This window comes from Meles meles, chromosome 16, assembly GCF_922984935.1.
Source record: "Meles meles chromosome 16, mMelMel3.1 paternal haplotype, whole genome shotgun sequence".
NCBI classification, from domain to species: domain Eukaryota; kingdom Metazoa; phylum Chordata; class Mammalia; order Carnivora; family Mustelidae; genus Meles; species Meles meles.
Genome location: NC_060081.1, coordinates 81,444,724 through 81,472,612, shown reverse-complemented (window position 1 = coordinate 81,472,612; position 27,889 = coordinate 81,444,724). Strand labels below are relative to the sequence as shown.

At 62.9% G+C, this 27,889-nt stretch overlaps 3 protein-coding genes across 5 annotated transcripts in view; 1 reads left to right on the top strand and 2 right to left on the bottom strand.

Annotated features, from left to right (window-relative positions):
* LAMA5 (laminin subunit alpha 5) overlaps positions 1-5,176 on the top strand; it is a 45,169-nt gene extending 39,993 nt beyond the window's left edge. For both annotated transcript variants that reach the window (XM_045980320.1, XM_045980319.1), the window contains 20 exons: positions 33-203; positions 280-416; positions 492-645; positions 781-914; positions 991-1,153; positions 1,231-1,365; positions 1,460-1,617; positions 1,702-1,834; positions 1,914-2,057; positions 2,162-2,292; positions 2,398-2,565; positions 2,674-2,812; positions 2,912-3,057; positions 3,126-3,318; positions 3,389-3,553; positions 3,680-3,842; positions 3,925-4,049; positions 4,157-4,250; positions 4,355-4,477; positions 4,707-5,176. In XM_045980320.1, the coding sequence (XP_045836276.1) occupies positions 33-203; positions 280-416; positions 492-645; positions 781-914; positions 991-1,153; positions 1,231-1,365; positions 1,460-1,617; positions 1,702-1,834; positions 1,914-2,057; positions 2,162-2,292; positions 2,398-2,565; positions 2,674-2,812; positions 2,912-3,057; positions 3,126-3,318; positions 3,389-3,553; positions 3,680-3,842; positions 3,925-4,049; positions 4,157-4,250; positions 4,355-4,477; positions 4,707-4,846 (2,916 nt within the window). In that variant the 3' untranslated portion in view covers positions 4,847-5,176. The remainder of the gene's footprint in view (positions 1-32; positions 204-279; positions 417-491; positions 646-780; positions 915-990; positions 1,154-1,230; positions 1,366-1,459; positions 1,618-1,701; positions 1,835-1,913; positions 2,058-2,161; positions 2,293-2,397; positions 2,566-2,673; positions 2,813-2,911; positions 3,058-3,125; positions 3,319-3,388; positions 3,554-3,679; positions 3,843-3,924; positions 4,050-4,156; positions 4,251-4,354; positions 4,478-4,706) is intronic.
* A 135-nt stretch (positions 5,177-5,311) lies between these two features.
* Positions 5,312-10,962, bottom strand: ADRM1 (ADRM1 26S proteasome ubiquitin receptor). Its single transcript, XM_045980321.1, has 10 exons — positions 10,877-10,962; positions 10,172-10,385; positions 9,625-9,741; positions 8,062-8,185; positions 7,503-7,589; positions 6,861-6,942; positions 6,397-6,629; positions 6,043-6,200; positions 5,760-5,862; positions 5,312-5,541 (listed from the first exon to the last, which is right to left on the bottom strand). The coding sequence occupies exons 2-10, from the start codon at positions 10,382-10,384 to the stop codon at positions 5,438-5,440; spliced, it is 1,221 nt and encodes a 406-aa protein (XP_045836277.1). The 5' UTR covers position 10,385; positions 10,877-10,962; the 3' UTR covers positions 5,312-5,437.
* Positions 10,963-19,081: 8,119 nt separating this feature from the next.
* Positions 19,082-27,889, bottom strand: part of OSBPL2 (oxysterol binding protein like 2) — a 40,005-nt gene continuing 31,197 nt past the window's right edge. For both annotated transcript variants that reach the window (XM_045980612.1, XM_045980611.1), the window contains exons 9-14: positions 27,787-27,876; positions 25,723-25,846; positions 24,271-24,399; positions 23,128-23,251; positions 22,243-22,333; positions 19,082-20,395 (exon numbers count right to left, since the gene is read on the bottom strand). In XM_045980612.1, the coding sequence (XP_045836568.1) occupies positions 20,293-20,395; positions 22,243-22,333; positions 23,128-23,251; positions 24,271-24,399; positions 25,723-25,846; positions 27,787-27,876 (661 nt within the window). In that variant the 3' untranslated portion in view covers positions 19,082-20,292. The remainder of the gene's footprint in view (positions 20,396-22,242; positions 22,334-23,127; positions 23,252-24,270; positions 24,400-25,722; positions 25,847-27,786; positions 27,877-27,889) is intronic.

Below are 27,889 nucleotides of genomic sequence, written 5' to 3'. Positions count from 1 at the left end.
GGACACTGATGAGCCACGTGTCCCCCACACAGGTCAAGGTGTCCATGAAGTTCAACGGGCACTCAGGGGTGCGGCTGCGTGCCCCCCGGGACCTCTCCGACCTTGCGGCCTATACCGCCCTCAAGTTCTATCTCCAGAGTCCGAAGCCGGAGTCTGGCCAGGCCCCCGGGGATCGCTTTGTGCTCTACCTGGGCAGCCGCCAGGTACCAGGCGGGCACGTGGGCTGGGCGGGCATGGCGGGGCTAGGTGCCTGTCACGCTGAGTCTCCTGTCACCGCAGGCTGTCGGGGACTACATGGGCGTGGCTCTGCGGAACCAGAAGGTTCACTGGGTGTACCGCCTGGGGGAGGCCGGCCCCGCAACCCTCAGCGTCGATGAGGACATCGGGGAGCAGTTCGCGGCAGTCAGCATTGACAGGTAGGTGACCTGGCCCCCGGGGCTCCCTCCACTGCCGGGCGGGGTCCACTCCTCACCCCCCCACTCTGCCTTCAGGACCCTCCAGTTTGGCCACATGTCTGTCACGGTGGAGAAGCAGATGCTCCATGAGACCAAGGGGGACACGATGGCCCCTGGGGCCGAGGGGCTGCTCAGTCTGCGGCCTGACGACTTTGTCTTCTACGTGGGGGGCTACCCCAGCCTCTTCACGGTGAGTCTGGCATGGCGGGGGGCGGCCCTGCACTCCCATCCCAGGAAGTCCTGCTCCATGTCTGGCTGCCCACTGAGCGCCCTCCCTGGCCTCTGTCCTGGGGGCAAGAGCCCTGACTGTGCCCTGTGCCTGCAGCCCCCCGAACCCCTCCGCCTCCCTGGCTACCTGGGCTGCATCGAAATGGACGCGCTCAACGAGGAGGTGCTGAGCCTCTACAACTTCGAGGAGACCTTCCAGCTGGACACCGCCGTGGACAGGCCCTGTGCCCGGTATGTGCAGCCGGGGCTGGGCCCTCGTCGCGCCCTGGCCGACTCCTGGCTGACTGCTCTGACCTCTGACCTGCAGCTCCAAGTCGACCGGGGACCCGTGGCTCACGGACGGCTCCTACCTGGACGGCTCCGGCTTCGCGCGCATCAGCGTGGAGAGTCAGATGGGCGCGACCAAGCGCTTCGAGCAGGAGCTGCGGCTCGTGTCCTCCCGCGGCATCGTCTTCTTCATGCGGCACCAGGCACGCAGGCCGCCCGGCCCCGGCACACACCCCCTCCGCCCGCCCCTGGCCCCGTACTGACCTGCCCCTCCCCCCAGGAGCAGTTCCTGTGCTTGGCCGTGCGGAGGGGCTCCCTGCTGCTCCTCTATGACTTCGGCGCGGGCCTGATGGAGGCCACGCTGAACACGGGGGTGAACGCCAGTCTGCTGAACATGACCACGGCCAGCAAGGCGGTGAGGCTGGGCTCGGGGGAGGGCTCAGGGGCTCCGGGAGGACCGATGGGACACACGGCTCACCCTCAAGCTGGGGCCCGCGGGCGCCTCGCAGATCCAGGTGTTCCTGCTGGGGGGGAGCCGCGGCCGTGTCAGCCGCGTGCTGGTGCGCGTGGAGAGGAACAACGCGTTCAGCGTGGACCACAGCAGCACGCTGGAGCTGGCCAGCGCCTACTACCTCGGGGGCGTGCCGCCCGACCAGCTGCCCCCAAGGTGAGTCTGGGAGCAGCCGGCCGGGAGCGGGCGGGCACCTGGGCGGCGGCGGCGGCGGCGGGTCCTGATGCCGGTCGCCTGCAGCCTGCGGCAGCTCTTCCCCTCCGGAGGCTCGGTCCGCGGATGCGTCAAGGGCATCAAGGCTCAGGGCAAGTACGTGGATCTCAAGAGGCTGAACACGACGGGCGTCAGCTCGGGCTGCACTGCCGACCTGCTGGTGAGCCCTGGCCCGCCCTGGCCAGCAGCCCCATTCCAGGCCTGTGTCGTGGTGGGCCCTCACGGTCACCCTCCTCTAGGTGGGACGGGCCATGACTTTCCACGGTGACGGCTACCTGTCCCTGGGGCTTCCTGATGTCCCCCCCGTCACGGGCCACATCTACTCCGGCTTCGGCTTCCGCAGCTCCCAGGACGTCGGTCTGCTCTACCTGACACACTTCCCGGTGCGTGCGCCCTGCTCCCGGCAGCAAGCAGCGTGGGGCTTAGGGGGCGAGAGGACGGGAGTGCAGGCCCTGGCCTGCTCCCCTGACCTGGCCACTGTCCCCAGAATGGGCCATACCAGGTGTCCCTGCAGCAGGGCCGGGTGGCACTCCAGCTGCCGGGGACAGCTGTGAAGACCCAAGGGCGCTTTGCCGACGGTGCCCCCCACTACGTGGCTTTCTACAGCAACGACACGGGGTGAGCCTGGCCCACTGGGCCCCCAGCAGCGGTGTCCAGGGACCGGGAGGCGGCAGCCCTGGGGGCGGATGGCGCAGGGCGGGGGAGACACTGCTCTCCTCGCAGGGTCTGGCTGTATGTGGACGATCAGCTTCAGCAGACGGAGCCCCACCGGGGGCCGCCCCCCACGCCCCAGGCCGATTCTGGGAAGAACCAGCTCTATTTGGGAGGCTGGTCTGGGCCCGGCGACTACTTCAACTTCACTGGCTGCATCAGCAACGTATTTGTGCTGCGGTGAGTCGGCAGGGGGTGGGGACAGGCGGGGGGGGGGGATGGGGGGGAAGGGGGGTGTGGCCCAGCGTGCCCCCTGCCCCACCTGTGCTGACCCGCCACCCTCCGCAGGCCGCTGGGGCCGCAGCGCGTGTTTGACCTGCAGCAGGACTGGGAGAAAGTCAGCGTGAGCTCAGGCTGTGCCCCGGCCCCGCAAGCCCAGACCCCACGGCAGGCACCTCGAGGACTGAGGGCCGCAGTGGCACGGAAGGTGGGGGATCCGGACGCTGGTGTGCCAGGCGGGGCAGGGGTGTGGTCGGAAGGCCATCACCACACATTCTGCTTCCCTTCTGTTCCCCCCCCCCCCCAGGCTGGCCGACGCAGCCACCAGCACCCCGAGGACCCCACCTGCACCCCACCCTGGTCTCTCAGGACCGTCCGAGACGCCTACCAGTTTGGGGGCCCCCTGTCCGGTCACCTGGAGTTTGCCCACATCCCGGCACCCCCCAGGAACTGGTAAGGCCAGGCCAGGTGGGGAGGGTGCAGAAGGGCCGCCCAGGCTGACGGCCTCGCTTGGCTTCCAGGTCCCACATCTCGATGCTGGTCCGCCCTCGCACCCCCCGCGGACTCCTGCTGCTTGCAGTGCCCGGCACGGCCAGCGGCCCTTCCCTGGCTGTGCTCTTGAGCCACGGCCACTTCGTTGCTCAGACGGAGGGCCCTGGGCCCCAGCTCCGCGTCCGGAGCCGCCAGCGCTCACGGGCTGGCCGGTGGCACAGGGTGAGTCGCTGAGGGGGCACGGGCCGGGTCCCGGGAGCTCCCATTCTGACGTGCTCCGTCCTGCCCCCAGGTGTCTGTGCGGTGGGAGAAGACTCGGATCCAGCTGGCGATAGATGGGGTCTGGGCCCAGGACCGGGAGGGGCCCGGCCAGCAGCACCAGGGGGCAGGGAGCCCCCGGCCCCAGACTCTCTTCGTGGGGGGCCTCCCAGCGAGTGGCTTCCGCGCAAGGCTCCCAGTGAGAACCTCCTCCGTCTACGCCCCCAACCCTGAACCACCTCCCCCCGCACCCCATCCCCTGCTGAACGGCCCTCCTGGGCCCCTGGGCCCCCCCCCCACCACACCAGCCTATGTGTCCCCACAGGCGGCCGCCGGCGGCTCCAGCTTTGGTGGCTGTGTGAGAAGACTGCGGCTGGATGGGAGGCCCCTGGGGGCCCCCACGCGGGCAGCCGGGGTCATGCCATGCTTCTCCGGCCCCCTGGAGAGGGGCCTGTTCTTCGCAGACGGCGGGGGTGTCGTCAGCCTCGGTCTGTAGGGCACGGGCGCGGCCTGCCTCGCGGGAGGGGTAGCCCCGCAGCCCTGCCCGTCCTCACGGCTCCCTCCTCACAGACGCCGCGCTGGCCCCCCTGGTCCTGGAGCTGGAGGTGCGGCCTCGGACGGCCACGGGCCTCATCTTCCACCTGGGCCGGGGCCTGGCGCCGCCCTACCTACAGCTACAGACGCAGGCCGAGCGGGTGAGCTGCGGGCCGGGGGCTGCGGGTCGGGGGCTGAGGCCGCAGGGTGGGGTCGAGCTTTGCGAGACCCTCCTGACCTCCACGCCCCCCCGCCCCCCCCCGCCCAGGTCCTGCTGCGGGCGGACGACGGCGCGGGGCAGTTCTCCACGTGGGTGACACGGGCTGTGGCCCTGTGTGATGGGCAGTGGCACCGACTGGCCGGTGAGCTGCCCCCCACCCTACCTCTGCTTTTCCGCTGAGTAGAGCGCCCGGGAGGGGCAGACAACCCCCGGCCCCTCCCAGTCACGGGGACCCTGTGCCCACAGTGACCCGAAGCGGGAACATGCTCCAGCTGGAGGTGGACACGCAGAGCAACCGGACCCTGGGCCCCACGCTGGCAGCCTTCACGGGCGGTGCCCAGTCACATCTGCACCTCGGGGGCCTGCCTGGTGAGGGTGGCCTCAGCCCGGGGGTGGGGGTTGCCCGCCGGGGGCCTGCCTGGTGACGGCGGCCTTGCCTAGGGGCAGGGGCTGCTCCTTGGGGACCAGGTGCCGGGATCAGCTGCTCTTATCCCCCCCTCCTGTGATGGGGCAGCCAGGGAGACTGAGGCATGGGGGGCGGCACTGGGACGCTGGCCTCTGCTCTGACCTGTCTCCCCCTCTTCTCCTGCTCCCCCAGAGTCCACGAACACACAGGCTGAGCCTCTAGGCTACCGCGGCTGCATGAGGAATCTGGTGCTGAACGGGGCCCCCATCACGTGGCCTCGCTCTGTGGGCGTCCAGGGGGCCGTGGGGGCCAGTGGCTGCCCAGCCACCTAGCGAGCTGCCCCTCCAGCAGCCACGCCCAAGAACCTTCAGGGGCCCGGGCCCAGTGTCCACAGGAGGGCCGCCCTGGGCGGGCAGGCTCCCCCCTTCCGGAGTCCCCGGCCCCCGCACTCAGCCGGCTTCACGTCGAGTCTGTCTGGACCCTAGGTTCAGGGGCTCATGACACTTCTCTCTGGGGCGGTCTAAGTCCTACCTAACGTCGCAAACTGAGGCTCTTGGTCCGTTTTCTTTGGTTTCGTGCTGACATTTCCCTTCCCCCAGTGTTTCCTAAAGTGAGGAACCTGCCCTGCTCCCTGAAAATTAAAAAACATCTTGTTTAACTGAGTGTTGACTTTAAACCTGAAAGCGGAGCGGTCAGAGACGGATCTCGACCCCAGACTTGCTCGTGGGGGAACCACCTGCCCAGGGGGCCGCCCTCATACCAGCTCCCCTGGGGGGCACACAGGAAAACCACAAGTGGCAGGTAAAAGACAAGACCTTTATTTCTCAGCAAGCCGGAACGGAGCTGAGGGCATGCGCCGCGCCCCAAGTCCCATCACTGAGGTCGCCAGCCATGAACCCCAACCCCTTGGGGACAGCAGCTAATTAATCTAAGCTCATGTCTTCCTCTTCGTCCTTCTTGTCCTTCCCGTCACCCTCCTGCTCGGGTCTGGCACTGTTCTGCATAGCTTTGGCAAATGCTTCCACATCTAAAATGCATTTAAAAACACAAGGCGACCTTTCTAGACCCTGGCCTGGAACTGCTGACCAAAGGGGACAGATGAAAATTTCAAGACTAAGGCCCAAGACCACCGACACGCCATGACCAGACCAGCTAGCCCTGTACTGTGCAAACGGGAAAGCCTTTTAACTACAACGAGAGAGACTTTCCCTTGGCCACGTGGGGTGGGGGGGGGCAGACACTTACCGCCCTTGTTGGCGGCCTCCACGGCCTCTGCAGGCAGCCCAAACTGGCACATGAGGGGGCCCAGCTGCCCAGAGGCCAAGGCAGCGCTGAACATGCCCAGAGCCTGCAAAGGAAATCCAGACACCCCTGAGCACACGCTTGGCAAAAGCCCCAGGGGAACGGGGCGGGGGGGGGGTGCCTGGGCCAGATGCAGGGACACATGGTGACAGGGAACCATGTGGAAGGTGAGCCATGTCCCCTGCCACTGAGCACACAGCAGGGGCACCCAGGCCACAGCATCTACCTGCTGGAACTGGGGCGAGGTCAGCGTGTTCTGGATCTCCTCTGCCGTCTGCGGCAGTGACTCCCCAGAGGGCAGGTAGGGCAGCAGGCGCTCCTGGACGTCCGCGTTGGCAAGGATAGGTGCCATGATCTCGGGCGTCAGAACACTGGCCAGGTCAACTGAGGCGCAAGCACAGCCATCAGCGGCTCGAGGCCAACCGCAGACGCCCAAGCCATGGCATCGTCGGGCGGGGCGGGGCGAGGGAGCCGCGGCTCAGCCCGCAGACGGGCTCCGCCCACCTCGGAAAGGCAGGGAGCGCGCAGGAAGGGGGCAGCAGGCCGCTTCACCCCTGGAGCCGCGCGGCGTGTGCGTTACCTTGCTGGCCGCCTCCCGGCCCGGCCGGCACGTTCATCGTAGCCAGAATGCTCTGAAGGTCGCTCAGCTGAATGGGCTGGGTCGGGCTGGCTGCCGCGCTGGTTCCGTTACCTGAACTGGGTGCGGGGCTTGGGCTGGTCACCGAGGCAGCTGCTGGAGCAGAGGGGGCTGGGGTGGCTCGGGTGGAAGACGTGGTGGAGGACGGGGTGGCGGCTGCCGACTGGCTCCGGGAGCTGGAAAGAGCGAGGGCAGCCGTGGAGCGACCGCGCACCCTAGAGGTGTCCACGGCACGCTGCCCCTGCAGCAGCACTCCTTGAACTGCCAGGGGTCCGGAACAATCTAGACTCCGAAGAGGTCCCTCCACCGGTGTCTCTTCCGTCCTTCTGCATCTCCTATGCCCAGTCACCTTGAAGGATGGGACCCCTGGTGGCACGTAGAGGGGGTGGGGCGGGGGCAAGGCTTACCTGGATGAGGAGCTGCTGGCTGGAGGCCCTCCGCTCCCCAGGAGGCTGGCCAGGCCCGGCCCCGTCAGGGCCCCCAGCCCACCTGCAAGGACACACGGGCTCAGCTGCCATAGCGTCCCGAAGAGCCCACCTCTCCCTGCCAGATGTCCTACACTAACACCAAGGGACAAGCAGGGGAGAACGGGGACCACAGTAGGCCCGGGTGCCAGAGCCGTGACTGCTCAGGCTGTAGCATTCTAGAAGCTGATTCCACGCGTCACATCATTTCTGTCTCCTGTCCCGCTAATGACGCACTTAGGTCCATGGCAACGCGCAGCGCACACCTGGCCGCGGAGCGAGGCTTTCCCTCCCGCCCAAGCGGCAGCCATCCCAGCGCGAGAGGCGGCGGCAGCGGGCGAGCGCCCCGCAGGGGAACCTGAGCAGAGGGCCCCCGCACGAACCCCGCTCCCGGGCCACCTGTGGGTCCCTCGCGTACAGAGCGAGGCCCTCCCCCTGACCAGTTCCCAGCTCAAACCACAGGGCACATGGGCCTGGCCCCGGGAACAGACGTTCGCAGCTGTCACTGAGAACCACCGAGAAGGAAACATTCCCATCCCAAAGCGACCCTCGCCAAAGGCCGTGTGGCGCTCACGCGGGGCTTACCCAGTCCCCCGAGGCCGGCGGGTCCGATGAGCTGCATGAGCTGGCTGTGGCTCATGTTCCCCAGCAGGCTCTGCAAGCCGCCCTCGCCTGCAGGACAGGAGGCGCTCAGGCCCGGAGCCGTGGGGAGCCCGCGCGCCCCGCGAGCCCGCCCTTCAGCATCCCCCGCCCTCACAGCAGCGCCTGGGATGAGACAACGCGGCGGAGCGCACACACTGATCCCCGGAAGCTGGACGGAGACTTGGACTTGGGGTGGCTAACAGGCTTCTAACTCGGAAAGCTCCGGTCCCACTGAAAAACCACAGGGGCTCAGTGGGTTGAGTCTGCCTTCAGCTCAGGTCACGATCTCAGGGTCCTGGGATCAAGACCTGCGGCAGGCTCCTTGCTCAGCGGGGAGTCGGCTGCTCCCTCTCCCTCTGCCCCCTCCCCGCCGCACACGCTCTCTCTCACAAAATCTTAAAACAAAGCAAGAACCCAAACCGAGCAAAGGACAACGACCCGCGCGGCATCAGGAACACACGTCCTTCCCGGGGACCAGCATGTTCCCGAAGGTGACGCCTACCGCCCAGCGCAGACAGCTCGTGGCCTCCACTCCCGCTCGCCCCCAGCGCACCAGGCATCGGAGGGTTGTTCAGGTACTCGTTGACCTTCCGGCAGTGCTCCTCGTCCTGGTCGGTCTTGGGCTCCTGTGGGGGGAGGACAGGACCACAGCTGCGAGGGAGCGGTCCGCCGCCAGCACCGAGGACCCGGCAGGGCCGACGGCAACAGCAGTCCGGCGGGACCGCGGTGCTGCGGCCACGCTCACTCGGTGGGCCGGAGACTGAGGCACTGAGAGCCCCCGGGCTGCACACAGCGACGCCTTCTGAACACCGGAATTCGGTGCTTTACACGATAGCCTAAAACCCACGAAGCCCTCCTGTACCCCGTGTAAGAGTCTAACACAGCAACGTGATCCTGCGATCACACCACTGCCCACGAACCACCCCGCCCGTCGGCCTTCCGGGTTCGCCGGGAACCCCAGAAAGTACACTAGCAGGCGCTCGACACCAGCGCCCCGGGGCGTAGGCCGTCCTCAGGGAGCACCGCCCCGTAAGTGCTCCCAGAACCACGAGACGAAGCACCCACAGCTGGGCATGTGCTGTGGGTCTGCTGGGGGCCAGGGACACAGAAGGGGGACAACACAGTGTCCCCCACGCCCAGAGCAGAAGGGAGCAGGGCAGGCGAGCAAAACCACGCGGGGTAGAGCTGGTGGAACGCTTCCTGGGAGAACCTGGAGAAACAAGCTCGGCCCCTCCCCGTGCCTGCCAGTCGCACCGCTGCGTGCCGCACCCGCCCAGCCGGCTTGTCCACGCAGCTCTCTCGCCGCGTGGGCAGAGACCAGCGCCTGCAGCACAGCCTGTCCGGCCCCGCGAGAGAAACCGCTCCCGCCCTGCCCTGGTACGTGCCAGGGGAGAGCAGTGGGGTCAACCTCCGGGGAAGGAAACTGGAAACGTCTGTCTGCAAAGGCCTCCGATTATGTACTTCTAACCCGTGCGCTTCGGGCTGTCGGCACAGAGACACCCCCACCCCCGTATGGGAAACAGCCTCAGCTCAGAGTCCCTCTAACCTGCTGCGGCAACACCGCGACCAAACAAGCCCAGCGGCCAGCGGGCAGGAGGAGGAACAGCGGCTGCTAAGCCCAATGGAACAGTGACCGCAGCTGTGGGCGTGGGGAGCCCTGGCACACGGACCCCCAAAGACCCCCAAAGCAAGCGACGGGGAAGGCTAGGGGAGGCAGGGCTCAGGACAGCTTGCGGAAGGACACATCACTTTGTAAACACAGCAGGGAGCACACACACGGTCAGCCCCGCTCGGGCTTCGGGCGCTCACGACGGGGCGGGGTGTGGGTGCGCAGACACAGAGCCACAGGAGGGTCAGTCCAGGAAGCACTCTTGTCCGTGGGCCAGGAATTCCGATCTCGCAAGGGCAGCAGGAGCCCAGCCACAATGTCCAGGGGAGGCCCTGCCCCAGCGGCCCCAGCCCCCACCGCCACAGGGAGACACAGGAACCGAGGGTCCGAGAGGCTCCGTGAGCATCGGCCGTTTGGGGAAAGTGCACCCCGCCGCGCCGGCAACCCTCCACGCACCTGCATCCAGAAGAAGAGCCGTTTGGACCCGGCCTTGAACTTGAGCACGTAGACCCTCCCGCTGGGACACTGCGGCACGCGCTTGAACTCACAGTCGTCGGGAAAGATGATCAGGTCCTTGGGAGAGCCGGGGGGGGGGGGGGGGGTCAGCCTCCCAGAAACACCCACTGCGGATCCCACCGCCTCCCAGGGAAGCGCGGGTCTGCAGGGGAGCGGTGGGGCGGGGTTCCAGGGCTCAGGCCCCTCACCAGCAGGGTCTCCCCTGGTGGAGAAGACAGGGTCAGAGGCGCCCCCAAGGGCATGAGGGCCAGGGGAGGGGCTCCGCGCTTGCGGCTTTGCAGAGATTGTGAACAAAGACGCCTTGGGAAGGGGCGACACGGGCGCCGGGAAGGCGGAGCAAGGCGGGGAGGGCAGCCGCGCCCTCGGGGCTTCGGCACTTCGGCCGCGCGTCGGCAGAGGCTGGCCCACGGCGCGAGGCAGGGCTCCGCGGCACCGCCAGGCCCGGACGCAGCGCAGCGCCCGGAGCAGCCCCGCCGCCGGCACTCACGTCCTCCACCGTCCCCGACGCCCGGTCCTTCCAGCAGAAGTGAATGAGGGAGTCGTCCGTCTGCTGGATGTACACGAGCCCTTTCCGCTTGTCCGGGGTCACGGTCGTCCCCTTCAGCGACATCTTCCCCGCGCGGAACTCCACCAGGTACTTGTTGGAGGAGCCCCGCGAGCCCGGCACCAGGCTTGGGAAGAGCGCGCCTGAGGTCGTCATCCTGCAAGGGCCGCGGCGCGCCGGGTCAAGGCAGGGCGCCCCCGGCCACAGCCCCGCGGCGCCCTCTCCCGCCGCCGCCGCTGCTCCTCGCGCCCTCTCCCGCGGCCTGGGCCCGAGGGCAGCCCCCGCCGGCTTCCGCGGGGCCCGTCCGCCCGCCAGGGCAGGCGCGCTGCGGGGCCTCCGGGCCGGCTCCGGGCAGGGGGCGCGCCGCCCCCGCCGCCCCCGCCGCCGCCCCCCGCGCGCGGCCGCCCCCACAGCTCGCGGCCCCGCGCGGCCCCCGGGCGTCACGCCGGCAGACGGGCGACACGGCCGCGGCGGGCCGAGTCCGGGGCGCCCCAGAGCCGCCGCCCCGCGCACAGGCCCCCCCACCCGGGCTCGCCGGCCGCCCCCGCGCCCCACACCCCGGCCTCCGCCGCCCCGACCCCGGCTCCCGCACCCCGACGGCGCAGGCCCCGCCCCCGCAGCCGGCCCCGCCCCCGGCGACCCCCGCACCTGGCCCGCGCCGCGACTCGGCCGAGAGGCACCGTCCGGGCTCGCTCTTCCTCCTCAGCGCCTGCCGGGCCCCGCCGGAAGTCCCCTCTCGCTCCGCCCCTCCCGCCGCTCTCGCCGGCGATTGGGCTGCGTCAGGGGCGGGGCCGACGCTGAGCGGCCGGCGATTGGGGAGGACAGCCGTCCATCGGCCCTCCCCGGCCCGCCCCGCGCTCGCGTTCCCTTCCGGCGGAAGCGCGGCCGGGCGCGCGGGCCAGAGCGGCTCCTATTGTTGCTGTGTCATAGGGGCGCGGCGGCGGCCCCTGGCGGCGGCGCCCGGAACAGCGCGGCGGGCGGCGACCGAGCCGGGGGGCGTTGCAGCGCACACCCCCACGCCGCGGGAGAGCTGGTGCACCTGCGGGGCGGGAGCGATTCGCGGCCAGATTCACGGCCAGAGCGACACGCCAGGTCCCAGGACGTGCGGGAAACAGCCCCCACGTCGGGGGATCTAGGACGCTGAGGCTGGGGAGCGCCGACTTCGCGACCCCAGGGGTGTGTCACAGCCCGGACGTGGGGGTCCAGGAGTCAGCGCGAAAGACACCAGCGGTGGTCGTCTGGGGGCGACGGAGATGCCGCGCTGCCTCCCTGATCCCGCCGTGTCGGTGCTGGCGTGGCTGCCCCCATTCTCCCCGGGGGTTGGGTCTCCCGCTCCCTGTATGCCCCTCTGGGGGTCCCCGTCCTCCCTGTTCCCCCAGGACAGTGCTGGCATTTCTGCCCTTCATTCTCCCTTTGGGGTCCCCCATTCTCCCTTTGGGAGTCTCCTTATTCCCCCATTCTTCTCTTGGGTTCCCCCCTCCCCAGTGCTGGCATGACTGTCCCCATTCTGGGGGGTGTCCCCACTCCCCCTTCCTCCTCTTGGGGTCCCCCATTCCCTGTGATGACAGTGCTGGCATGACTGCCCCTCACTGTCCCCTCGGCAGGCCTACCTCCTCCCCCCATTCTCTCCCGTGATGAGCGCTGGTGGCTGCCCCCCACATTCCCTGTGTGTGTGGAGTTCCCAGAGGCTGATGTGTGTGCTCCGAATGGAATGGAAGAGGCCGTCGAGCCCGACTGGACATTCACAAGGACCGGTGCCCTCCATTTCCACCCTGGGCTCCGCTGTGACCCAGTAACCACGCGGGGCACCCCCACCCAGAGCCCCGGGCCCTCCCAGCCCGCACCAGAGACCCCTCCAAAAGCAAGGCCACTCTGCACCATGCTGCTTGACAATTGTCATCCATGTGTTAACTTTGTTAAGTTTTTCAATACTTTAAAAAGTATCAAAGTGGAAGGTGGTTTTGTTTCGAAGGTTTATTCCCGTTGACGCAGGTGAGTCTGGTGCGTTCACTTGAACCCATCCGTGACGTTCTGTATAGTGCTCAGGTACAGCCACTTTTTTTTTTTAAGATTTATTTTTTTATTTTAGAGAGAGCGAGCACGGGCAGAAGGAGGGACAGGAAGAGGATCTCCAGCAGATTCCCCGCTGAGCAGGGAGCCTGATGTAGGGCTCCATCCCAGGACCCCGCAGTCAAGACGTGACTCAAAATCAAGAGCCAGGCACCCAGGTGCCCCTGAAGGAAAACCACTTCTGTATCCGCTGTTTTGTGATCTAAAGACTCGCCAGTTTTGCTTTGTTTTCGAAAACATACCTGTTTTTCATTTGAAAATGTCTATGTTGATAAATAATAAGCTTGTTAGTTTTTAACTAGCAAATACTTCCACTTCGTTTCCTAGTAAATACCAACAGAGCAAAGCACACACAGGAGCTCCCCGGGGCCCCAGAGACCACACAGGAGAGGGGCCTGGCCCTGAGCCCATGCCAGCAAGTGCCCTGCCGGTGACACTCGGAAACACAGTGGCTGCCTGAACACGGGCCAGCGGGCAGGAAGAGTCAGGAGAAGGGAAGAATCGGCCACAGGAGGCCCGGAAGAGCACGGTTCCCTCCAGCCCGTGGCCTGGCGGGGCTCACCAGAGCAATTTCTCTCCTCCAGCCAGGGGCCCGTGTCGGAGGCTGGTTCCATGGCTAACATGCAGGAAAGACAGTGGCCGCAGGCAGACGAGCATGGCCAAGGCCCCTGGGTATGCCCGCCCCTGACTGTGGGGTGCCGTGGGGGACAAGGCAGCGGGGTGGGCGGCCCAGTGGCTCCCACACAAGTGGTGGGCAGGGCATGGGGACCGTGGCGCCCGGACACATCACCAAGGGGGTACAGCCAGCAAGAGGCACAGGAGAAGAGAGCCCGCGCCACTCTTCGGAAGAGAAACGCAAATTAAAACACACCGATGAGGGGCGCCTGGGTGGCTCAGTGGGTTAAAGCCTCTGCCTTCGGCTCAGGTCATGATCTCAGGGTCCTGGGATCAAGCCCCGCATCGGGCTCTCTGCTCAGCAGGGAGCCTGCTTCCTCCTCTCTCTCTGCCTGCCTCTCTGCCTAGTTGTGATCTCTCTCTGTCAAATAAATAAATAAAATCTTAAAAAAAAAAAAAAAACACCGATGAGAAGGGCAGGAACCCCGAGAAGGGAGCGCGACAGGGCTCAGTGCTGAGGCCGTGGCGGTGCAGCCGCACGAGGGCATGGTTCGGCAGCGGGGTTCCCATGATCGTCTTTCTTTCCTTTTAACGATCCTTTTTTTTCGGAGGGAATTGTAGGTTTAGTCCCAAGGTGAGCAGGAAGTACTGAGAGGTCCCATGTGACCCTCCGCAGGCACCTGTTCCTGCTGTCAGCATCCCCGCCGGCGGGCGTGTGTCAGTCCACGGACCCGCGAGGACACACAGTGTCGCCAATGGCCTGTCTCCCTGCACGCCACCTGTGCGTCTGGACTAACGCGTGACACGGACCCACCATTACGGTGTCGCACGGAGTGGTCTCACCGCCATAGTCCTCTGCCCTCCTCCTGTCCAGCCCTCCCTCCTCCCTAACCCCTGGCAAGCACGGACCACTTCTTTCCAAATTTTTTAATGGTGGTAGGACACACGACATAAAATTCTTAACCCTCAGCGAGCCGTTCCGACGGTTACACACAGCGAGCCGTTCGGACGGTAATACACTCACGATGTTGTGCCGCATCAGCATCCTGTCACCTTTCGAGACACCAAACCTGCACCCCCCCGCCCCCGTCCCTGCCACCGCCATCCTACTGCCCCTCGCCTTCTGACGACCCTAGTATGTGACATCAATGGAAGTCCTACAGTCTTTGTCTTTCCGTGATGGGCTTGTCTCACTGAGCGGGGCGTCCTCAAGGTCTGTCCACGTGGCAGCAGGTGTCTGGGTCCCCCCTCCCCGGCACGCGCAGAGCACGTGGTGTTCATCCGTCCATCCCCCGGCAGACACGGGCGGCGGCCCCCGTGACTCAGCAGTGGTGGGGAACAGTGCTGTCCGCGTGGGCGGGCAAACCTCTCTTCCCGACCTTGCCTTCCGATCTTCCCGGCACAGCGGCGCAGTGGGATTTCTGGATCCTCCAGTAATCCTGTCGGGAACGCTCTCCGGAGCGGTGATCCTGTCTTCCACAGCAGCTGCCCGCTCTGGATTCCCGGCAGCAGCCCTTTCGGGCTCCGACCCATGCAGTCTTGCCGACACTCGGTGCGGGCTTGTCGCGCCCAGGTCGCCGCCCTCTGCACACTCCCGGGTGTGAGCTCTGATTTACATTTGCCATGTGATTCGCGGGGCCGGGTGTCCTCTCACGGACTTACTGGCCCTTTGTGCATCTTCTGTGCATGGGGTCCTCGGCCTGTTTTTGGATCAGGTTTTTGTTTGTTTAGTTTGAGAAATTCTCTGCATGTTCTGGATGTCATTCTCCTGGCAGATGTTGTGTTTGTCTGTATTTTCTCCCACTCTGTGGGTTGCATTTTTACCTGATGATACTGTTTGATGCACAAACATTATTTTAAGTTTCCATCTTGTCCAATTTATGTTTTCTGTTGTTATCTGTGCCTTCAATGTCCTACCCAAGAAATCACTGCCAAGTCGTACGTCACTAAGCTTGTGCCCTATGCTTTCTTCTACAAGTTTTATGATTGGGGCACCTGGGTGGCTCAGTCGTTGGGCATCTGCCTTCGGCTCGGGTCATGATCCCAGGGTCCTGGGATCGAGCCCCACATCAGGGTCCCTGCTCAGCGGGGAGTCTGCTTCCCCCTCTGCCCCACCAACTTGTGTTTGTTCTCCATCAGATAATGAAATATTTTAAAAAAATAAATTAAAAAAATAAAAATTTTATGGTTTTGGGTGTGACGTTCAGTTCTAATTTTGTAGAGGGTGTGAGGTAGGGGTCTAGCTTTCCCAGCACTATTCGTTGAAAAGACTGTCCTTTCCCCCTTGAATGGTCTTGACACCCTTGTCATCTGATCCTGTGTGTTGCTGGTGACTGTGAGACAGTATGGATTTTGTCAAGTGCACATGGGGTGACCTTCACTGTAAAAGTCAGGATTCGCTCCCACTTTCTCTGGTTACCTGCTGTAATCTAGGGCAAGCCCACCTTCCTGCACCCCCTTTTCCTCCTCCACTGGTTGGACTGAGGGAATTGTGGGGATTAAGCACCCAAGACAGTAGGTACTGGCTCTGGCCGTGCTGAGTGCTCCCTGGTCCCCGTCATCAGACACCACAGCCCATAGGACCCTTATCTAGGCACCTGAGCATCCCAAGGGCATGAGCATCTCAGGGACCATCTGTCCCTCTGGCCGGAGCCACCGTGGCTATCCAGAGGACTTGTCCCAACTCAGCTCACACTCCTGGACAGTATGCGGCTGCTGGGTGCCTCAGACAGGGGCCAGGCAGCAAGGACCCTCGAGTCAGACTACCACTGTGCTCTGGGCATTTCGTTGCTTTCAGCAATGGGCTCTGATCCCCAGGACAGAAGAGAGATGGTCACTCAGAGCTCCCCACCGCTCAGAGAACACAGACCTCTTCACCCATCCAGTGGCCCGCCTGGTGGTGTCACAGGTGTCCCTGAATCTCCTCTCCACCATGACAAGCAGTTTTCTGGAACATTCCATTTGCTGGGCCAATCCAACAGAACACACAGTCCAAGCCTCTGGCATCGGTGCATGGGACTCGTCCGTAGCCCATCTGCAGCCCTTTCCAGAGAGGCCAGAACCGCTGAGACAATGAAAAATGTTCAGTGCCAAACAAATATCAGTACAACCCATTTGCAAAGAAATCACACGGACCTTCCCAGATCTGTACCAGTCCCCCCTCCACGATCCGGGAGTGGTTGAGTCTGTTTACACAGACGGTGCCGGTTGTTACATATTATAAAAATAAATGCATCTCACTAGCACGCATTCTCGCCTGACATTTCCCTGCTACGCTGACAGGATAAACAGTGCTGAAAGCCGGCCACGCACGCACTCGCCAGGGAGGGGGACCGGTGTCCGTGCTGCTGGCCGCTGCAGAGATCACGCGGCCTTTTACTGACCGTGTGACTTGGGGCAGTTTGCTTGTCAGAGAGGCAAACCAGCTGTGCGACCACTGGGTTGACTGTCCGGTAAACCCCCAGCAAGAGACACCAGACGCGCTGCTCTCACGTGGCAGAGCCCGTACACGGAGAACGCAGAAGCCAGCAAAGCCCAGCGTGATTCATCCTGAGGAGGGACCCCAATCTTTGTACCCACTGCAGACCCAAGAAAGTCCCATTAAAAAATATTTTAGGGGCACCTGGGTGGCTCAGTGGGTTAAAGCCTCTGCCTTCCACTCAGATCATAATCCCAGGGTCCTGGGATCGAGCCCCGCGTTGGGCTCTCTGCTCAGCGGGGAGCCTGCTTCCTCCTCTCTCTCTGCCTGCCTCTCCGCCTGCTTGTGATCTGTCTGTCAAATAAATAAATAAAATCTTTTTAAAAATTTATTTATTTAACAGAGAGAGCGAGTGAGAGCAGGAGCACAAGCCAGGGGAGCGGGAGAGGGAGAAGCAGGCTCCCCGCGAAACAAGGAGTCCGATGTGGGGCTCGACCCCAGGACCCCAGGATCATGCCTGAGCCGAAGGCAGACGCTATGACTGAGCCCCCCAGGCGCCCCCAAGAAAGTCCTTTGGAAGACGTTTTAAAGTCTGGATGCTGAGAGAGAGAAACTGGATGGGGAGAGCTCTGTACTAACCGAACTTTGCCCTGGACCACCCGTCCCACTAGGGACGCAGCTCTTCCTGACCCCGCCCTTCTCCCCTGCTAGGGGAAGAGTGTCCCAAGGGGAAGGGTTACTGGTGCTTCTGGGCTAGGAAGCATCCCAGTGCTGCCATCCTCCGTGCTCCCTGTGGATACTGGGGACCGGCAAAGCCAGTCAATCACTATCCCTCTTGGGGAACACTTCTCAAAGAGCCAGTGTCCTGAGAAGCAGCTTCTGGCCAAGGCTGCCCAGAGGGCTGGCTGGATCTCGGGGAGCCTCCTGGCGTTTCTCTTGTCCTGCTCTGATTTCCTGACCCTGTGTTCCAACAAGGACCCGCAGGCAGGTGGCGTGTCCTCTGCGTTCACTGTAAACGTCTCCCCGTGCGTGGGCTCCGGGCTCCGTCAGACGCGAGGCCAGCGGCAAGGCCCCAGGCCTGCTTGGGGCTCCAGAGGCTGCCAGACTCTCCAAGCGCCAGGCCTGCTGGGTCTGACGGGGGGGGGGGTCCCCCTCATCAGATCGTGCAGTCTGGCAGGTCTGGGGGCCGATCTTCCCACAAGCATAGGCGCCATGAGCTTTGCGGATGGGGTCGAAGGGGCTGTGAGGCCCAGAAGGCGCTCGGCGCTGCCCCCCAGAGGCGCCCTGCGTGCGGCCCCTCAACCTCCATTCGCCGGCATCCCGGGCAGCCGAGACCCTCTCAGAGCACCGTGTTTGCGGAAAAGGGCCCCTTGGACCCTCGCATCCCAAGTCCGCCCGTGCGGAGACGAGACTGCTTGGGCGGGCTCCAGCGTCTGCAGCGGCCTAGCGTGGCCTACTGCGGTGACGTCCCTGACCTGCTTCTCCACAGCTCCTCCGGGCCACGTGCCACACCCACGCGGGGGCTGCTCCCGGGCAGACTCGGGCTGGCTCTGCGCTCCAGACAGGACTGACCCCAACATGAGGTGGCCTGTGAAGTCCGGTCAGAGCCAGGGACCCCAGGACATTAGTCCATATTATACACAAGACAAACTCCAGGACGGCGTCTGTCTGTCCAGGGCGAAATCTCCGGGGCCCCCGATAAATGCACAGAGTCCAGGGCCACGTAACGGAACCCAGACTTCAAAGGGGAACAAACCCAAATTTCCGGTTCTTTGGGGAAAGCAAGCTCTACTTTCATTCCCCAGGGGTGTTCTGAGCTACAAAACAACTCCTGGGCCCGTACGGCAAAGCCACGAGGACATCACGGGCCGAGGCCGCCACCACAGTCCGCACGCGCCAAATGCACCAGCACCAGGTGCTCCTTCTTTGACGTATTTCCTACCCAAACCCCATTACAGACAAGGATCTGACACCCGAGACTATCGGGGCAGACAAAGCAGAGGCTGTAAGTTTACATACCAACATCTGCAGAAGCGGCAGGTTAAAATCTGCAAAGCCAAGTGACCAGGGAGCCGCAGACACACTAGGCCCTGGCACCGGCCGTCCTGTCCTTCTCCTCCAGCGCATGGGCCGGGCCCATGCAAGAAGCCCCCGAAACCCGTCCTTGCCGGCCAAATTAAAAGCCCAAAACTTGGGGCGCCTGGGTGGCGCAGTGGGTTGAGCCTCTGCCTTCGGCTCGGGTCATGATCCCAGGGTCCTGGGATGGGCCCCGCATCGGGCTCTCTGCTCAGCAGGGAGCCTGCTTTCCCCTCCCCCTCTGCCTGCCTCTCTGCCTACTTGTGATCTCTGTCTATCAAAGAAATAAATAAAAAGTTTAAAAACAAAAGCCCAAACCTTGTTGGCCAATGACTGGTGGCAGTGAGAAATGGATTCATCCAGAACAAGTCGCTAAAATGCCCTCAATCCTGTCATTCTAAACGTGTCCTGGGGTTGTGCCCTTCGACACTTTCAGCTTGCGCTCGCCCGCGCATGACAAGCCCAGCTGCCCTGGCCACAGGCACGCAGGGTCCCCCACTCAGACAACCAAAGTCTCTTCACGCCAAAGTCTCTCTCGGAATAGCGTCCCCCCGTGAGCCCTGCACCAGCCACCCGCTCCCCTCTGGGTCCAGCGATCACCCTTGGTTCCGGCCCACACTGCGCCTTCCGGCGTCCACAGGTACAAAATCAAGCCTTCAGAGCAAGCATTTGCTTTTAAAAGTGTTTTAATTACAAATGTGATGTTGAAGCCTGGACACACGGTGAGGACACCCTCTCCCGGAGAACCCGCCACTCCCTACGTGTGACCGCGCGTGCCTGAGTGTGCAAATGTGTGCGTGCACTCGGCGGAAGGCCTTCCGCTTGGAGCTCTGCGGTGCCCTGTGGCGGTGACATTGCTACGGAAAGGCCACAGTCACTTGAAAAGATGTTTGCTAAATGGACATACACTCCGTTTTTGTCAAATAATTTTAATTACAGGCTGCTCTGGACCCTCCCGCGGCGCCCGCCCGCTGGGACTCGCCTGCGTCCGCACGCACATGCTGGGCAGACGGGACACGACCGCGCCGCGGGCATGGGCGAGACGCTGCAGGCCGGGCCACTGGCTCCGTGAGGCAGTGTGGCCCGTGCTGACAAGGACGTCCTGGTGACAAGAGGAGCGGACGAGGGCAGAGGCAGGGCTCCCTTCCCCGCTGGGAGCGGCCCGGGAAGTTCGGTCAACAAGCCCCGAGGTTTCCGGCCGACGCGGAGGGTCAGGTTAATGCTTCGTCTCGGACAGACAATTGGGGATTAATGCATATGCTCTTCAGCAAAATACTATTCAAGTAGTTTTAACTTAAATATTTTAAAAGTAATCTTTACATTATCGAAGATTGGTAAAAAATACAGAATCTGACAACTTTTCATTTCATTCAGCCTGCTGCTTTGACAACCTCCACTCTCGCACACCGTCATTCCCGGCCCGGGTAAAGCTCTTCGAAGGACTTTTTCAGATCCACCTTCCCCGTTCCTGGTTCACACTGGACAGTCCCAGAAGCCCTGCGCCCCTGCGCGACGAGGACGACTATGGAGGGATTTACCGCTACGGGAGCCCCTCCTGGTCACGGGCTTCAGCTACAAACTTTACAGGGAAGAGGGTGCGGTCAGTGACACAGCCCAGCCAGGTCCCGTCCGCGGAAGGACTGCAAAGGGTTCTCCTTTTCCACCCTCGACGGGAACATGGTGAGCCCAAGTGAAGCTTTACAGAGGCTGCGACAGTAGAAGAATGTTTGGCAAAATCGGAAGTTAATTAGAATAAAATCCCCCACCGGGGGACGGTGGTGCCGATGTGCGCACGGTCGCTGGAGAAGTCGGTCTCTGCTGCGGCCGGAGCTCCGGGCAGCTGCTCGGCACAGTCCGGCCTCCGGTCCCGCGGCCACTCCAGCCCTCAGTAGATATCCGGGCAGCGGGAGAAATTCCGCTCAAAGTAGCCCCCCGTGTACAACCAGTCGGGGGTCCCCGTGTGCGGGTTGCTGCCCTGGTGGAACCACCTGCAACACAGACGAGGGCTCGGGAGGCCAGGGGCTCGGGAGGCGCGCACGCGGTCAGGGCCGTGCTCCCCCGGCCCTGAGGACGTGGCCCCCCACGGCAGCGGCCCCGAGCGGCGACTTCAGTTGAGAACACCTAATCACGCCTAATCACGCCTTCACTGGGACGGACGCTGTCCCCTACGAACAAGCCTGGGGTTCGCCAGCCAAAGCCCAAGGATTTAACAGAAAACACGCTGCGCCAGCAGCAGAGAAGACTGACGTTGGCTCCGCGGGGCCTGCCCCTCTCAGGATGGGAGCGCACATCGCTGCGCCTTCCCGTGGAGCCTGTGTCGGGCCGCGTAGAGAGGAGAGCCTGCGGGCGGAGGGACGACAGTGGCTACCACCAGGCCACGTTTTAAGCCATGCGCCCGAGGAAGACCCCACTGGCTCCCGTGGGGCACCTGCGCCCCTGTGCCATCCACCATCCCAACCACCCCCCCACCATGCACCCGCTCCTGCAGCCCCCCATCCCCTCCCCTGCACCCCTCCTTACTCCGCTCCCACACCCCTGCAGTCCCCCTCCCTCCTCTGCCCCTACAGCCCCCTCCTTCCCACCCCTGCGCCCCTCCCCCGACCCCCGTCTGCTTCTGTTGCGCCACAGGACGAGGGCAGAGGACGCCTGCAGGTCACCGCGCAGTGGGTGTGGGGGCTCACACAGTAGAAGTTGCCCCCTTAGGACAAAATACCATTATCTCCACAATGTATTTTTAAAATCAACTACTTAGAGAAAAACAATGAAATAAGGTTAACTCGGGGCGCCTGGGTGGCTCAGTGGGTTAAGCCGCTGCCTTCCGCTCAGGTCATGATCCCAGGGTCCTGGGATCGAGACCCGCATCGGGCTCTCTGCTCAGCAGGGATCCTGTTTCCCTCCCCATCTGCCTGCCTCTCTGCCTGCTTGCGATCTCTGTCAAGTAAATAAATAAAATCTTAAAAAAAAAAAAGAAATAAGGTTAACTCTTTTCAAGCTTTTTCTGGAAGGAAGCCAATTCCCAATATCAAGCTCCTGAAAGCATGGTGAGCTCAAACCGGGAGCCCAAGCACAAGGAGTGGGTTTTAAGAACATCGGTCACGAGACCATGGCCGGAGGCTCCCGTCCTGGAGTCCGAAGCGAGATGGGAAGGAGCAGAGCGACCAGCGCGCAGCCGCCGGGACACTTCCGTGGACTCACGCGTGAACAGACACACGTTTCTAATTGTGCTTAAATGTCACAGCACTTGCCTCACTGAACCCTCTTCGAGTGGGTCGTTCTCCCCCTGCGACTGACGACTGACAAAGCAGAAGTCCCCACGACGCCGCAGGGAGAAAGCAGGCGGCGGCCCGCGGGGACAGCGTCCGCTCTGTCCTTCCGCGTCTCTGTCACCTGGTCTGAGCATAGGTGTGTCCTGGCCGGCGGGCGCCCCCGGGCACACGGGGCACCGTGCCCCACCCCCCGCAGCCCCTCAGGCCACCTGTGCCATGGGGGCAGGTGGCGTGGAGAAGAGCAGCCAAGCAAGCGGCGGGGCCACGGGGCGACGGCTCAGCACGCAGCTTCTTCCACGGCGCTGCCAATCTGAAAGCTGGGCCTGCCTCCCGCTAACGGCCTGGTTCAGACTACGCTTCCTTCTAAAACGTGCCCTACCTGAGCAGAGCGCTCGGGGTCAGACACGCCGTGGGCAGGACCGCGAGGCCCGGGTCTGAGGTGACCTGCACCTGCACCGCAGGCCCGTCTGCGCCGTGGGCCCCACGTTGACGGGCCCCAGAAGAACTTCTGCTCAGCCCAGGGGCACCCGGAGCCCTCACCATGCCCCTCCCGGCCACCGAGGCCTCACCTTGTCTGCCACTCAGCCTCCTGTTTGGCTCGCTCTCTCCGGGCCTCCCTCTGCTTCTCCTCCAGCCGCTCCTTCTCCTGGCTCGCCAGATCTGGGGGCCGAGCACACGACAGTGAAGCTTCCGGCCGAGCTCCAGCAGAGCAGACGCCGGGACACTGCCAGCCCCCCGGCAAGAAATGTCATCGGTAAACCAAACTCTGTCGTGAGGGCACGGTGGCGCCCGGACGCCAGTGAGGCCACAGCAAGGGGCAGGGCACGCCACACAGCCTGTGAAACAGCACCACGCAGGGGTGCAGTAGGCTCACGGGCAATCCGGCCCGCAGGGCAGGGGCGGCAGGAGCCGCTTCCCATGGACCCGGCCCGCAGGCTCAGCCGCCACGCGGGAGCCCGGGGGCCGCTGCCTGGTCGCGATTGCGAGCTCAGAGGCTGGTTCTCGAGAGAGGGGTCTGCACGCCGGCCAGCCCACCCTGAGCAGCCGCTCCACTGAACGCCAACTGTGTACACAAACGCCAGGGCCTCTTCGGTCACGGGCTGCTGCCCTGACTGAGGCAGCAAGGGAGGGAGCCTGCGGCCAACTCCCTGGTCACACAGACGTGTCCACGGGACAGGAGAGGCCGAGCCTGGGACAAGGCCTACTTTTAAGGAACACACGCGCCCTCTCTAGATGCCACCCTAATGTCTGCCGACACTGACAAGGCGGGGGCTTGTAGCTTCATCGCCTTTTTCCTGTCATGTAGTTGTACTGTACTTGCAAAACCACCAGCCTGCAATTAGCTCGCATCCTTAGAACTCCTGCAGCACCGAGAGGGCACCAGATGCACCGTCCTGCGCGTCCTGTCTGTGCACCTGCGGCCCGCGCACCCCTCCCCCCGCCCACGTGCGCACCCATGTCACCGTTCTCCATGCCGCGGATGTCAGGGCGCCAGCGGCAGTCCGTGGGGGCCAGGGTCTTCTCCATGCCGCTCTGCAGCTCGTTGAGGCTGACAGTGAAACTGGTGAAATTGTACATCTGGGGGAAGAGGCGCAGACGCCGTTACTCTGAACGGCCCCGGCGTCTGCGCACGGCTCACAGCTCAAAGCCACGGGGGCAGCGGAGGGTCACCCGCTGCCCACTGATCCCCCGCCCAGGTGCGGCCTCAGAGCCACACACCTGCCCCCGCTCCCCACAGGTACGGAGACGGCCCCGGCACCGCCGCAGACACAGGGGCCAGAGCCAGGGGCCATGGCCACCCCACACGCCAGCTCCGTTCCTGGGCCCGGGGCGCGCCCAGTGTCTGGCAGGCAGCCCCACACAGACTGAGCCGAAGGACGAAGAAATGAGCGCTACCTTTAGAGAGAAATTCCCTCAAGATACATAAGCCTTTGTTTCCGTTCCATCACACTGTCCACATCCTGCTGAGAGTAAACCCTAGCCGGCTAGGTAACAGGTACACGGGGGTGTTTGGTTTCCTTTCACGTCCGTACACGTGTTCCGCCGCGTTAACAGAACGTGGAATACAATAGGAAACCGTGTAACTTACACACGAACAAGACAATTAGAAGAAATTAAATTAATTTACTACGTTATTACGTTTATTATAGTCACTTTATATATGGTACGTGACTGTACACAATGTGACCTCATTATATGTAATATAAATTAAAAACACACACTAAAATGAATTTAAGCACAAATTGGTAAGTGAGAAAAACAGCGCCTCAGACCAATCCTGAAGCGCTTCAGGCCCCGGCCGGCGCAGGTCGTCTAGAGCAGACGGGGTCACGCGCTGTGCGAGCTGGGGTGCGGCGTGCCCACACGTGTGGGCAGAGCATGGCCTTCGCTGCGGGCCTGGCCTTGGCGGGGGTTCCAGGAGTGCCGGGGCCCCCAAAGGCTCACTCTGCAGCACGGTCCGACCCGGGGACAGAGAGCCCCTGAGCTCCGGGACAATGGCCTGAGGCAGCGTGCGCACAGTACCAGGGAACAACTGAGGGGCCTCGCCAGGGGTCGGGGGCACAGAAAGGCCCGGACCTGCAGGGGGGCGTACAAACCTGGGCAGAGTTGGGGGGCCGAGTGTTGACCCTCCAGAGTAGCTTGCTGCCAGGAATGACCTGCACTGTCTCCTGAACCTCGGGCACGGTGTCTGCCACGTCGCCGTCAGCTTTCTGGGAGCCGTCGTCCTGAAACACAGATCGCCTTGGGACGGCCGGCCCGGAGGGACAGCTCCGCGTGAGCGACTGTCCGGCCAGCGGAGGCTCTGGGCCGAGCGAGACGGGCTCACTAGCGAGGAGAAGGTGTGGTCGTGCTCTCTTTGCCGGGCTCCCCGGAGAGAGGGCCGGGGATCAGCGGCAAGGCAGGCCCTTCCTGGGGGGAGAAGCCCACACACACAGCTCCAAGCTTAGCCAGCGAGTCTGCTCGCTACTGGAGGGGCCACGCCTTCCCAAACAGCCGGTCAGGTTCAAGCTAAGGGAGGGTCTCCTGAGCCGGAGGCAGTCCCCACACGCCACAGCTCTGCCCGCAGTCGAGAACTGGCTCGCACCTGGGGTTTCATGGCATCTCAGCACTTCCACACTAAACCCCAGCTGGAGAGCACCTCTGCAGAAAAACATACAATGACCACCTTACTCTGCAAACTCAGTGGGGCCTGGAGAAAGATGTGGGTCCCCACACGCTGTTCCAGAGCTGGACTATGACACTGTGGCCTCAGGAACCCTCAGTCGACTCTAACAGGGTGAGGGGCTGCTGGCCGCAGGTCACGGGGTTTGCTACCAGAAAGCTCGGTAAAGGCCGCTTAGGGATGAGTGTTCACGTAGCACTCCCTCTCACATCTAGGTCACCCAAAGGACAGCGGAGCTAAGCTAAGTCTCCGTGTTCTTTAAATGGAACTTGCCTTTTTTCGGAAGTCAAGAGCACTGTCAGAAGGCGGCCACACAGCCAGATGCTGACGCCCTGGGGGAGGCCCCGCACCTTCGGGAGAGAAATCCTGAACATCCTGGGTCTGGCCCGTGACTTCTTACCTCGCAATATCGGACGCCTCTTTCGAACTTTCTAGTCTGAGGCTCGAGTAACTAGGCCCGAGGGCACCAGAATCCCAGAGCTCCCGGGGAAGCCCTGTGGCCAAAACACTGCGACTGTGGGACACATCCTGAACTGAAAACAGGCATGACACTCTGGGTGTCTCAACAGGGTCTAAGCAAACAAGGGGCAGGAAGACGGCAGGTGCACAAAGAAGCACCCAGACCGCAGGGTCCCCAGAGAGAAGCGCAGGTGCCCGTGCATTCTGCCAGGCTTAGGGGGACGTGGTGGCACCAAGGAACCCCAGGCCAGCTGACAACGTAGCCAGTGCACCACCCGCATGCAGACGCGCCCGAGCCCCACAGCGTCTGGACAAGCAGCCAGCCTGCAGACGGAAGTCTGGTTCCCAGCGCTGGGTGCCAGCTGCCGGAAGCCCTGTCCCCCACCCCCACCCCGGGGACCACCCCTCGGGGGGAGCAGCGCCTTACCGGCTGCGTCTTGCTTGGCGGGTCACCTCTCCTCTCCCGTTTCCTGAACGATTCATACGCAGCAGGGTCAACGCCCCACAAGCACTCTGTCCATTTCCCGTAGATCATGAAGAGCTTCTTCTTGCTGTAGTCAAAAGAAATTTTTATTTTTTTCTAGTTCATCGTTTTAGTAATCTCTCCACCCAACTCGCAACCCCGACGTCAAGAGTCATGCGCTCTCCCAACGGAGCCAGCCGAGCGCCCCATCGAAAGGAATTTTAACCCTGAACCATTCATCCAAATGTGCAGCACCTGAATCCTGGCCACGGAATGAACGCCCATTCTGACCTGCCTCCTCGTGAGTCTTAGGACTTCTCTGGACCTCTTTCCTCTGCAAAGAGGAAAATCTGCCTTTGTAGGGTCCCTACGCGGGCCTGATTCGCCAAAGCAACAAAGAAGAGGAGGACACACGGCCCTACCACCAGGAGAAGGTAAGAAACAGGGGGCGTCTGGTGTCACGGAAGCCTGTGGGCCTGTAGGGTCACCGTCCCTGAAACGCACGAACTTCTATGCCACTGTGTCCTCCCCCTTTCTTTTAAGTCACTTCAACACCCTTTCAGTCTCCGCGGACGTCGCGAGCTTTGTCTTCGCCACCGCAGGTCGGATGCCCGCACCGCCACTCGCCCTGCTTGCTTCACGGAATGACCACCTCTGGGCACCGTGCAGACCGACCAGCTGAGCACTCTGCCGATTCCAAAAGAAACACGGACAGAGCTGGACTGTGTGTGTTTCTTTTCTGCATCCTCCCGCGGGGGGAGCACAGTGGCCACGCGCTCCTGGAAATGCTGCTCTGGCAGGCGCGACAGCCTGGGAGGCCCCCGTCTCGGGCTCAGCCTGGAAAGCTGGCACGGGGGGCTGGGCGGGGGGACACTCAGCCAGTCCTCGCTTGACAGACACCTCGGCCGATACGGTCTATCTCCAAGAGGCACACCATTAGGGAAGAGCTCACCCCAATCTGGGACAGAAAACCAGAAAATCAGAACAGGGCTGGCAGCCCCTAATGGCTGGCGAGTGTGGCCCCGAGGGGCGGCACGGACGCGCACCCCGAGCCTGGTGTCCTCCTGGGTTGCTTCCGCCCCAGGGAGGAGCTGCCCAGGCGCTGCTCGCACTCTTGTCCCAAAGACGACTGTGTCCTCCAAGTCTGTGGGCTGAGTCCTGACTGACTTCGAGGGGCAAGGTGGTCAGAGCCCAAAGCCTAAAAGCATGTCACAGGCCGTTGAACAGGTGACTTTCTGGTACCCACGAGCAGGAAGGAGCAGAAGCGCTCACTGCTTTACAGGGAAGACTTGTTTCTAATCAGAAACATGCAGGGGCCCTGGCTGGCTCCGTGGGTAGAGCAGGTGACCCTTGACCTCAGGGGGGTAGTTCAAGCCCCACACTGGGCACAGAACCTACTTTTGAAAAGACAAAAAGAAGGAAAGAAGAAAAGAAAACGTATAGCTTTGGAAGCAGACAGGAAATCCATGACATTATATGAAGCCCGAATTCCTTATTGGGGGGAAAGAAATGAGAAATTTGAGACCAAAAACATAAGGTAACCCAAAGGAGCGAAGACCCCAGAAAATGTGTTGTGACCTCCTGACCATTTCTCTCCTCACAAAGACTTTAAATGTCCCTCCCTCATCGACTGGACGGAGCAGGCCAGTCGCACAGGCGGGGGTCCGGGCTGTGCCCACCGCCTGCGGCAGGCGCTGCCAGAGACGGGGAGACGTGTGCTCACGGGTTCAAGCTCGGTTCTGTTGCAAAACCTCAGGAGTAGCTCTCCGTGAGGACGCCTCATTTTCTCATGTCCATTCTATCAAAGAACAGACGCAGATCTGTCCTCCCCCAGAGAGGGACGGACAGACCCCACTCTCTCTCTCGCCACCCAGTGGCAACAGCTCCAACTAACCCTTCGTCTCCCTGTGGACTCAGTAAGGACCTCTTTTCTAACCAAAAGGAGTCCTCGTCTGTTCTACCGTGAGCGGATGTCCCCGGCGTCACTAACAAGGTACACGCGCCTGAACCGTCCGTGCGCAGACCTACTTCTTGTCTTGAATGTGGCCCTCCACTTTGTGAAGTTCTTTTCCGAACAATCCACAGGGTTTAAAGTGAAGCACACACTTATCTCCAGTTCTGCGGAAAAAAA

What these genes read in the sequence shown, in the direction of transcription:
- ADRM1 (XM_045980321.1), bottom strand. Translation starts at nt 10,384, where the DNA reads ATGACGACCTCAGGCGCGCTCTTCCCAAGCCTGGTGCCGGGCTCGCGG. An exon ending in CGCCGGCCTCGGGGGACTGG is followed by an intron (nt 6,943 to 7,502) that starts GTAAGCCCCGCG and finishes GTGTCCTTGCAG; the next exon opens with GTGGGCTGGGGGCCCTGACG. An exon ending in GCCGGGAGGCGGCCAGCAAG is followed by an intron (nt 6,201 to 6,396) that starts GTAACGCACACG and finishes CTTGCGCCTCAG; the next exon opens with TTGACCTGGCCAGTGTTCTG.